Source organism: Salmo salar, chromosome ssa16 (genome assembly GCF_905237065.1).
Source record: "Salmo salar chromosome ssa16, Ssal_v3.1, whole genome shotgun sequence".
In the NCBI taxonomy this organism is placed as follows: Eukaryota; Metazoa; Chordata; class Actinopteri; order Salmoniformes; family Salmonidae; genus Salmo; species Salmo salar.
The window spans coordinates 48,820,265-48,832,094 of record NC_059457.1 but is presented as its reverse complement, the minus strand read 5'-3'; the positions used below and the strand labels follow the sequence as shown (position 1 = coordinate 48,832,094).

At 47.8% G+C, this 11,830-nt stretch overlaps 1 protein-coding gene across 1 annotated transcript; it reads right to left on the bottom strand.

The window, feature by feature from the left end:
- Positions 1–2,438: 2,438 nt before the first annotated feature.
- LOC123727712 (extensin-like) lies at positions 2,439–10,989 on the bottom strand. The gene is made up of 2 exons (XM_045696684.1): positions 10,690–10,989; positions 2,439–4,511 (listed from the first exon to the last, which is right to left on the bottom strand). The coding sequence occupies exons 1-2, from the start codon at positions 10,987–10,989 to the stop codon at positions 2,439–2,441; spliced, it is 2,373 nt and encodes a 790-aa protein (XP_045552640.1).
- Positions 10,990–11,830: the final 841 nt, after the last annotated feature.

Here is an 11,830-nt window from a genome sequence, read left to right as displayed (position 1 = left end):
ACGGCTGGCCATGCTTTCCACCTGGCTACCCCTACCCCGGTCAACTGCCATGCGCCCCCCACAGAAACTTTCCCAAGCCTCCCCCATTTCTCCTTCACCCAAATCCAGATAGCTGATGTTCTGAAAGAACTGCAAAATCTGGAACCCTACAAATCAGCCGGGCTAGACAATATGGACCCTCTCTTTCTAAAATTATCCGCCGAAATTGTTTACCAAGCAGTAAATTATAACATTGCTATTACAGAAAAGATACTCTCTCTCGTCCTTTTTTATAGAAGTTTAAGGGGAGTCTACATTCACTACATGACCAAAAGTATGTGGACACCTATCTCATTCCAAAATCCTGGGCATTAACATGGAGTTGGTCCCCCCCTTTGCTGCTATAACAGCCTCCACTCCTCTGGGGCTTTCCACTAGATGTTGGAACATTGCTGCGGGGACTTGCTTCCATTTAGCCACAACAGCATTAGTGAGGTCGGAGACTGATGTTGGTTAGGAACCCAGATTCGTCCGTCAGACTTCCAGATGGTGAAGCGTGATTCATCACTCCAGAGAACGAGTTTCCACTGCTCCAGAGTCCAATGGCGGCAAGCTTTACACCACTACAGCCGGCACTTGGCATTTCACTTGGTGATTTTAGGCTTGTGTGTTGCTGCTCTGCCATGGAAACCCATTTCATGAAGCTCCAGACGAACAGTTCATGTGCTGACTTTGCTTCCAGAGGCAGTTTGGAACTTGGTAGTGAGTGTTGCAACCGAGGACAGACGATTTTTATGCGCCACGCGCTTCAGCACTCGGCTGTCCTGTTCTGTGAGCTTGTGTGGCCTACCATTTCACCCTTGTTGCTCCTAGATGTTTCCACTTTACAATAACAGCACTTACAGTTGACTGGGGAAGATGTAGAAGGGCAGAAATTTGACCAACTGACTTGTTGGAAAGGTGGCATTCTATGACGGTGCCACGTTGAAAGTCACTGAGTTCTTCAGTAAGGCCATTCTACTGACAATGTTTGTCTATGGAGAATGCATGGCTGTGTGCTTGGGGTGTCCACATACTTTTGCATGTATAGTGTATTATGAAGACCTCCTTTCAGGGTGTCCTGTAAAACCCAAATACCCCTTCAATAAATGTTTCCATGCCATAGTTTACTTCGATGGCTCGCACAAAAAGCAGAGCCCTGTAAATCACAGCTCTTGTCAATGGCAGCTTTCCTTATGTTCCTCTCTGCGGCTGTCTGTCTTGACATACTAGGTAGAGAAATGTAGCTAGATTCCATTACCCAGTGTGCCCTTTAAAAGGGAAAGAAAGACACATTACCGACTGGTGAAAGGATTGTATAGGAGCCCAAATCACTGAGAGAGGGACAAATTGGTTCTCCCCCCTCTGTAACAGACATAAAGCATGTAAAGGCCATGACAAAGGGTCTGGGACCATCTTCACAAAGCATTGCACAGTAGGAGTGCTGATCCAAGATCAGGTATAAAAGGCAAAACAGATCCTAGATCAGCAATCCTACTCGGAGACACTTTGTGAATGTAAGCCCTGGACTGCAGGGGAAACAATGTGGTCATCGCACGGCAGTCCGACACTCGGAGAGGTGAAGTCATCCAGGATATAGATTTCACACACACACACAGAGAGAGAGAGAGAGAGAGAGAGAGAGAGAGAGAGAGAGAGAGAGAGAGAGAGAGAGAGAGAGAATATTCCAGAGCTCTGTCTCCGGGGTCATATAGGAAGTGGCCTTGATTCGGGGAGGAGGAGGCGGATAATGGTGCCAAAGAAAAGCGTCAGCCAGCACCCACTAGGGAAGGACCGGTTTGGAGAGTAGGAGGTGTAGAACTTGTTCAGGCCCAAAACCATGACCCCTGCTTCTTCCACTGGTGATTCTGTTCCAAGGGTTGACTATAGCCAACTGGCTTCATCACAGCAGGAATAAGATGGATGAGCACCTTTCCTAGTGCTGCAGGCAGGCACATTGTTGATGTAGTCGGCTAGATAGATCTTCATAAATAAATATATGTAAAAACATTTCATAACATGTGATGTCATACAATATATAAAAGGCAAATAAAAAATAATATACTGTATAACCTGTCTAAGTATATGGATGTAGATGCTGTTCCAGTTTAGTTGCTGGTACACAACAAGGCTACGTCCTATCTCTGTTTAACGTATTCCTCCACGCATCAGTCGTTACATTTTTGGGGGAATGTTTCAGGGTCAACTTCAACCAAATAAAGATGGAGGAATATAGTTGGTGGAATGGCCCTAAATGCATGAATGAAATCTTCTGTGGGGCTTTCTTTCTTTTTCCCCCCAGTTCTGATTCTTATCTCTGATGTGAGTTGGGTGAGTAGGAAGCTGGATGCATGAGACTGAACAGGAGCAGCAGGCACTCAGCGGTCTTGTTTTAAGGTAAGAGAAAATATTTCAGAATGTTATTGTGATGGGAGGGTATGGGCTGGGGGACTGGAGGGTATGGGCTGGAGGACTGGAGGGTATGGGCTGGGGGACTGGAGGGTATGGGCTGGGGGACTGGAGGGTATGAGCTTGGGGACTGGAAGGTATGGGCTGGGGGACTGGAGGGTATGGGCTGGGGGACTGGAGGGTATGGGCTGGGGGACTGGAGGGTATGAGCTGGGGGACTGGAGGGTATGGGCTGAGGGCTGGAGGGTGTGAGCTGGGGGTATGGGCTGAGGGCTGGAGGGTATGAGCTGGGGGTATGGGCTGAGGGACTGGATGGTATGGGCTGGGGGACTGGAGGGTATGGGCTGGGGGACTGGAGGGTATGGGCTGGGGGACTGGAGGGTATGGGCTGGGGGACTGGAGGGTGTGCGCTGGGGGTATGGGCTGAGCGACTGGAGGGTATGGGCTGGGGGACTGGAAGGTGTGAGCTGGGGGTATGGGCTGAGGGACTGGAGGGTATGGGCTGGGGGACTGGAGGGTGTGAGCTGGGGGTATGGGCTGGGGGACTGGAGGGTATGAGCTGGGGGACTGGAGGGTGTGAGCTGGGGGTATGGGCTGGGGGACTGGAGGGTATGGGCTGGGGGACTGCAGGGTGTGAGCTGGGGGTATGGGCTGAGGGGCTGGAGGGTGTGAGCTGGGGGTATGGGCTGAGGGACTGGAGTGTATGGGCTGGGGGACTGGAGGGTATGGGCTGGGGGACTGGAGGGTATGGGCTGGGGGACTGGAGGGTATGGGCTGGGGGACTGGAGGGTATGAGCTGGGGGACTGGAGGGTATGGGCTGGGGGACTGGAGGGTATGGGCTGGGCGACTGGAGGGTGTGAGCTGGGGGTATGGGCTGAGCGACTGGAGGGTATGGGCTGGGGGACTGGAGGGTGTGAGCTGGGGGTATGGGCTGAGCAACTGGAGGGTATGGGCTGGGGGACTGGAAGGTGTGAGCTGGGGGTATGGGCTGAGGGACTGGAGGGTATGGGCTGGGGGACTGGAGGGTATGGGCTGGGGGACTGGAGGGTATGGGCTGGGGGACTGGAAGGTGTGAGCTGGGGGTATGGGCTGAGGGACTGGAGGGTATGGGCTGGGGGACTGGAGGGTATGGGCTGGGTGACTGGAAGGTGTGAGCTGGGGGTATGGGCTGAGGGACTGGAGGGTATGGGCTGGGGGACTGGAGGGTATGGGCTGGGGGACTGGAGGGTATGGGCTGGGGGACTGGAGGGTATGGGCTGGGGGACTGGAGGGTATGGGCTGGGTGACTGGAAGGTGTGAGCTGGGGGTATGGGCTGAGGGACTGGAGGGTATGGGCTGGGGGACTGGAGGGTATGGGCTGGGGGACTGGAGGGTATGGGCTGGGGGACTGGAGGGTATGGGCTGGGGGACTGGAGGGTGTGAGCTGGGGGACTGGAGGGTATGAGCTGGGGGACTGGAGGGTATGGGCTGGGGGACTGGAGGGTATGGGCTGGGGGACTGGAGGGTGTGAGCTGCGGTATGGGCTGGGGGACTGGAGGGTATGGGCTGGGGGAATGGAGGGTGTGAGCTGGGGGTATGGGCTAAGGGCTAGAGGGTGTGAGCTGGGGGTATGGGCTGAGGGACTGGAGGGTATGAGCTGGGGGACTGGAGGGTATGGGCTGGGGGACTGGAGGGTGTGAGCTGGGGGTATGGGCTGAGGGCTGGAGGGTGTGATCTGGGGGACTGGAGGGTATGAGCTGGGGGCTGGAGGGTATGGCCTGGGGGTTGGAGGGTATGGCTGGGGGCTGGAGGGTATGGCCTGGTGCTTGGGGCTGAAGGGTATGACCTGGGGCTGGGGCTGGGAGGTTTGGCCTGGGGCTGGGAGGTATGGCCTGGGGCTGGGAGGTATGCCTGGGGCTGGGAGGTATGGCCTGGGGCTGGGGCTGTGAGGTATGGCCTGGGGCTGGGAGGTATGGCCTGGGGCTGGGGGGTATGGCCTGGGGCTGGGAGGTATGGCCTGGGGCTGGGAGGTATGGCCTGGGGCTGGGAGGTATGGCCTGGGGGCTGGAGGGTATGGCCTGGGGCTGGGAGATATGGCCTGGGGCTGGGGGTGTGGTGGAAGGGGTTCTGCTCAAGTGAGCCTGAAGAATGCCATGGATCTTTCAAAAGAGACATGTAGCCTGGGGTCCTCCCCCCTCCTTCTCCATCTCTCAGGATTTTTTTTTAAAGATTTGATGCAGCTGGGCCGCTTCCCTCCATCTCTCTCTCTGTCTCTGTCTCTCTCTCTCTCTCCCTCATTCTCTCGCTCTCCCACCCTCTCTGCCTCCCTCGCCCTCACAAAGTCCCTATTGGAGTCAGCAACGTGTTTAGGCAACAGGTGCTCAGGCAAAAGGTCCTGCATTTAGAAGGCATCGCAATTAGCCATAATGGCTTCAATTTTGTCCCTGCCTTGCGTCATGGCTTTGATGTCCTGGCCTCTGATTGAGATGGCTGGGGGGAATACCACAGACTTTTCATCTCTAATTGGTACAAGGAGGCAGGGAAAGGGAGGGGTTGAACAGTAAACAACTGAAATCTGCGTCCCAAAATGCACCCTATTCCCTATCACTACTTAGACCAGAGAGATATGGTCACTGGTCAAAAGTAGTGTACTATGTAAGGCAGCGTTTCCCAAACTCGGTCCTCAGGACCCCAAGGAGTGCACGTTTTGCTATTTGCCCTAACAATACACAGTTGATTGAAATTATCAAAGCTTGACCATTAGCTGTGTAGTGTTAGGGCAAAAACCAAAACGTGCACCCCTTGGGGTCCAGAGGACTGAGTTTGGGAATCACTGATGTAGGGAATAGGGTGTCATTTTGGACACGGACAAGCCAATGATGTCAGGACCATGGGGTCACGGCTTGTATGTTCCGTTTGGGTCATGTTCTTCCTTCATATAAGTGTCTGCTTGTTTTGTATCTAAACAGGTTTGTCTTGTTAATATTTTGAAGTGATAATGAAGGATTTGATAGCTTTCTCATCCTGCCACTGTTAGATGTATACAAATTGTTAGAGTTTGAGGCAGGTATTTAAAGATGGATATTGTGAAGGTGGACTGGTACAGGGATGTGGACATCAGGGGGTCTACAGTGCAGGGCCGAGAGGATACGGTGATTGTGTTGGTGACTGTCATGGAACTCCACTTAAGTCCCTGAGAAAAGAGAGAGAGAAAGAGATAGAGAGAGAGAGAGAGAGAGAGAGAGAGAGAGAGAGAGAGAGAGAGAGAGAGAGAGAAAGAGATAGAAAGATAGCGATAGAGAGATAGCGATAGAGAGATATAGAGGGAGATAGAGTCATGTTCCTCTCTCTGTGTCTCTTCAATGGGTATATCTGCCAGCAACGTGTCTCTTTGTGGTCCCAAGCTGAGGACTGAGAAAGGCATCCCAGCCAGCATAGAGACACTCCGCAGCGGGCAGAGCAGAGCCGAGCTAAGGGGTGGGGTGATGGGGGTTAGGCTGGTGGGATGGGACCACCTGCGTAGCAGTCTTTACTGTGGTATTATGCGGGCACACAAAGAAGCGCAGAAAGAAAGCCAGGGCTAACGGGGTGCAGAGAGCTTCAGGAGAGCGGCATGGAAAGTGAAGCTGGCATGAGTGTTACATACATACTGTACCCTCCATCCCATTCCCCCTGGCCCACTCCCCAGGACCCCCTCCACCCTCCACTCCCATTCCCCCTGGCCCACTCCCCAGGACCCCCTCCTCCACCCTCCACTCCCACCCCCCTTGGCCCACTCCCCAGGACCCCCTCCTCGACCCTCCACTCCCATCCCCCCTCGGCCCAATCCCCAGCACTCCCTCCCCCCTCCACCCCCAACCCCTCGGCCCAGTCCCCAGTCCCAGGACACCCTCCTCTACCCCCTTACCTCCCCTGCCTGCTACCTTTCCCTGCCAGTGCCCCTTTGAGACTGCCTTTCACATTTAAAACAGCCCCCTCTGAATGCCACAACACCACGTCTGCACAGTCACACACTCACTACCTGGTCACACGCTCAAACAGTGTTCCCACCGGCAGTTGGTGACAGCGAGTAGGTCAGCGTGAGAGCCATGAGAGACGACCATGATAACACTGTCTTCTTGTAACTCCCAAACCTGTATAACTACTGGCCTTAAGAACGGGTTCTGTTGGGGACTGCGATTGCCAATGTCAGACTCCGTGAGACACCATGGGTCCGTCCCATTAATAACTTGTTTCTCCTTAAATATACACTCATTCCCTACTTCCTACAAATATTGTATAAAGACATTGGAAAGGTGGAGGCATGGGCTAGTGTGAGTTTCCACCATATTTCTTATACCAGAAATAAGGGATACAACAGTTTGTCTCAAGAAGAAAACGGCAAATCTAGCAACATTGTAGTAGATGAAGAGTATGTGGTCCCATGTGGCTCAGCTGGTAATGCATGACACTTACAACGCCAGGATTGTGGGTTCAGTTCTCAAAGGGGACCTGTATGAAAAAGTATAAAAATGTTTGTACTCACTACTGTAATTTGCTCTGGATAAGAGTGTCTGCTAAATGACAAAAAAAATAAATGTGTACCCAGCTAACACATAATGTTCTGAGGACTGTATGTATCTTATAGCTTGGTGAGAGTGTGGTTTTCCTCTGGCTATTTATTACAACTTTCTAGGAATGGTGCAGTATAGTTGCTTGGCTTTGGAACATTCTCAGCACATTTAAAGAATTAGACAAATAGTTTTTTATTTTCTTGGTATTTCATTACACAGTAGTCACCAACCCTTTCTGATTCCAGATCACTTTCGGAGTCAAAAATGCAAGTCGAGATCTATCGCTCAGATAAAACATTAAATGTAAGCCTATACAAAATGAATCTAATACAAATAGTTCAGTAGGGATGATGTTTGTGCAGTAGGCCTAATACCACACAATACAGCATATTGGCTATGCTTGGCCTGCCAATATTGGTCTTCTCAGACCATATTATGTTTAAAAACTTGAGCTTTGATAACAAAATAGATCAGTTGTTGTATCACTTGCGATGCACAGCTGAGCATAAATTGAAATAATTTTATTTTTTATTTTACTGCACTGATGGTACCTGCATCTGACGGTCAGTCTCAGAGGAGGAAGACAGCAGCAGAGGGTCCACCTCTCACAGTCTCTGCTCTCTACTTCCCTCCGGTGAGACTGACCAGAGAGAGGGGACACTGTCTTCCACCTGAAGGCCAAACTGGAGCCGCATCACATTATTTCTGCCTCATGCACAAATTCATGTTGTTCTTATGACCAGAGAAAGTGAAATATTCCTTGATATTAGAATAGACACGATGATCTGCTAATAATAAAAACACAGGCCTATCGATACACTACTAATTTATTGCAGCTGCAGTGCTGGTTGTAGAGCTAGTGGAAGTAGGGAGAAGCGCATCTTATGTTTTGTAAAGGTGTTGAATAAAAACAGTGTTGACAGGGCTGAACAAAAACTTAAACATGAACTCACGCATAGTCCGCCACTGGTCCGCCAGGTAGGTGGAGTTTGACCCTTCATACACCTTTCCTACGCGGCGAGCAGGGCTTCTGAATCAAGAGCACCTACCACCAACAGCGCTAGACCAATTGAACAAAAATAGGAGCGCAAGGCTTTAATGTTGGTTTTTCTATGGAAATGTTTGGTGATTGACTAGGAATGTCTTGAAGATTGACCAGTTGGTGACCACTGCTTTAACGGAACGTTTCCTAAAAGTTCAAACATGGTTACATTTCATTTCAATGTTGATAATGTTTTAGGAATGTTCTCCAACTGGTTTGACATTGGGAATGTTCTCAAATAGTTCAGAGAACGATAAGAAACATTGTTCTTCTTAGAGAAGTTCAGTACTTCAGCATAATGTTTCCTACAGGTTTCCTCGTGGTTCTATTTAAAGTCATGTTCTCAAATTGTTCTGAGAACATAAAAAAAACACTACATAAAAATCACTACAAAACTTTAGTAAAGTTCAAAGAATGTTCTAATGTTATTTAAAAACATATACATTCCATTCTCGGAATCAACAAAACTCTCTATCCTCTATGTTGTCAAGTGTGTTCAGGTGTGTTGGCCGTGCCCACTAATTGGCCGTGCCCACTAATTGGCCACACCTGATCGGAAGGAGAGCTTGTTTCCTTTGAAATGGGGTCCGTTTGAATAGACTAAAATTAACAACTGTATGAATGTAAAAACATGGCATGCATCTTGGTGGTGCAGTGGACTTATTCCATGGCTAAACAACAGTGATCATAGGTTCAAATCTCACTGATGCCGTGCCACAATAAAAATACATGTTTTTATGATTAATGCCTAAGCAAACTAATTTCCATGTGTCCTATCTGTGCTTAGATTTCAAATCAGTTAAGCCAAACTAAGTGCTCTATTTCCTATTTAGCCGATTTCTGCATTGTTTACCATGAATGCAGTCTCTGCTAATGCAGGACCATTGCCTTTAAATTTCAGTCATGCTGTAACGCTGAATTTCCACTATACGGATTGAATAGAGCACTAAGCTAGCAGTATTATTAAAAGTCTTATTGAAACATGTTCTCAGAAAGTTAAACCTACCAGGAAAACAATCAGGGAACCATAGTAAAATGTTCTCAGAACCTCCCTGCAACCTAAAAAATGAACGTTCCCTGAACATGCAAAATGTTCACTTCCGTTCTCAGAACAGTTAAAAAACAGTCAGGAATCTTAGGGCTTTGTTCCCAGAACCAATGGAAAACCAAAAACGTACGTTCCAACAACTTCCAAGGAACCAAACGTGCTAGCTGGGTAGTTTAATTGACAGAGAGTGAGAGAGAACAAGCGAGAGAGAGAGTTGCCCTCACGCCCAGATTCCTACCAGTTTTTATTTGATTTTAGACTCCATTATCCAGGACGCTTTGGCCCAAGCAAATTTTTCTACCCATTTATGGTGTCAAATCAGATATGACCACAACTACAGACCATAAAGTGTTTATCATAGCAACACCCTCACATTGGGTCTCCTGAGGAAAACATCACACTGTGATCACTATTACAGTGGCTGTCAGTTTAGAAGGAAAAATGTCTTATCAAAATATTTGTTAGTTGAAAATATTGTTGTTAGTTAATTTTTATATTGTTATTTTACTTGGACATATTTATGGTCAACACGCTAAATAAAGGTTGAGCTACTTTTATCAACCTTTTGACTTGTAATTTGGCTATTCAATCATGTGGTTTGGGAAGAATATACTGTAGTTGAGAAAATGCCTGCCCAACTGTCTTTTGCATAATGGCCAGACTTAGTTGTAGTTCCTCCATGACAGGATATCCAAACAGCTGTGAGTCGTGGTCTGTGAGTAGAAGCGACCATTAATGATTGGTTAGTTTCCATTGTTGTCCTCTTTGTTGCCAGGCAGATTCACAGCTCTTCTTAGTTAATAATTCCAGCCCTGGTCATTTGTGGTCAGCTGACCCTCTGGTCCTGAGTCAATGTGTAATGACTCTATTACCACTTCCCTTTTCACTCCAGCTGGCCTTTAAAACGAATCATTGTCGAGCAGTCTTTCTGCTGATGTGGGCTATTAGCCAAGTGAGGCTAGCATGTTGTTCTATCTCTGGGCCATCTTACAGGCCTCTATGTCCTCTATGTTACAGTCCGCTAAGTCCTCTATGTTACAGTCGTCTATGTTACAGTCCTTTATGTCCTCTATGTTAAAGTCCTCTATATCCTATATGTCCTCTATGTTACAGTCCTCTATGTTACAGTCCTCTATGTTACAGTCCTCTATGTTACAGTTCTCCATGTCCTCTATGTTACAGTCCTCTATGTTACAGTCCTCCATGTCCTTTATGTTATACAGTCCTCTATGTTACAGTCCTCTATGCTACAGTTCTCCATGCCCTCTATGTTACAGTTCTCTATGTTACAGTCCTCTATGTTACAGTCCTCCATGCCCTCTATGTTACTGTACTCTATGTCCTCTGTGTTACAGTCCTCCAAAACCTATCTATTACAGTCCGTTCTATGTTACAGTCCTCTATGTCAGAAGTTACAGTCCTCCATATCCTATATGTCCTCTATGTTACAGTTCTCTATATTACTTTACTCTACATTACAGTCCTCTGCTTTACAGACCTCTATGTTACAGTCCTCTATGTTATAGGCCTCTATGTCCTCTATGTTACAGTCCTAAATGTCCTCAATGTTACAGTGCTCTATGTTACAGTCCTATATGTATTCTATGTTACAATCCTCTATATTACAGTCCTCCAAAACCTTTAAAATCCTCTCTATGTTACAGTCCTCTCTGTCCTCTATGTTACAGTCCTCTATGTTTTCTATTTTACAGTTCTCTATGTTACAGGCCTCTATGTCCTCTATGTTACAGGCCTTGATGTCCTCTATATTACAGTCCTCTATGTTACAGTCCTGTATGTCCTCCATGTCCTCTATGTTACAGTCCTCTATGTTACAGTCCTCTATGTCCCCTTTGTTACAGTCCTCTATGTTACAGTCCGCTATGTTACAGTTCTCCATGTCCTCTATGTTACAGTCCTCTATGTTACAGTCCTCCATGTCCTTTATGTTATACAGTCCTCTATGTTACAGTCCTCTATGTTACAGTCCTCTATGTTACAGTCTTCTATGTTACAGTCCTCTATGTTCTCTATGTTACAGTCCTCTATGTTACAGTCCTCTATGATACAGCCCTCTCAATCCTCTATGTTACAGTCCTCTATGATACAGCCCTCTCAATCCTCTATGTTACAGTCCTCCATGTCCTCTATGTTACAGGCCTCTATGTCCTCTATGTTACAGTCCTCTATGTCCTCTATGTAACAGTCCTCTATGTCCTCTATGTTACAGTCCTTTATGATACAGTCCTCTATGTCCTCTATGTCCTCTATGTTACTGTCCTCTAAGTTACTGTCCTCTATGTGTCTGTCCTCTATGTTACAGTCCACTATGATACAGTCCTCTATGTCCTCTGTGTTACAGTCTTCTATGTTACAGTCCACCGTGATACAGTCCTCTATGTCATCTATGTTTCAGTCCACTATGATACAGTCCTCTATGTTACAGTCCTCTATGTTACAGTCCACTGTGATACAGTCCTCTTTGTCCTCTATGTTACTGTCCTCTATGTCCTCTATGTTACAGTCCTCTATGATACTGTCCTGTATGTCCTCTGTGTTACTGTCCTCTATGTTACAGTCCACTATGATACAGTCCTCTATGTCCTCTGTGTTACTGTCCTCTACGCTACAGTCCACTATGATACAGTCCTCTATGTCGTCTATGTTACAGTCCTCTTTGTTACAGTCCACTATGATACAGTCCTCTATGTCCACTATGTTACAGTCCTCTATGTTACAGTCCACTATGATACAGTCCTCTACGTCCTCTGTGTTACTGT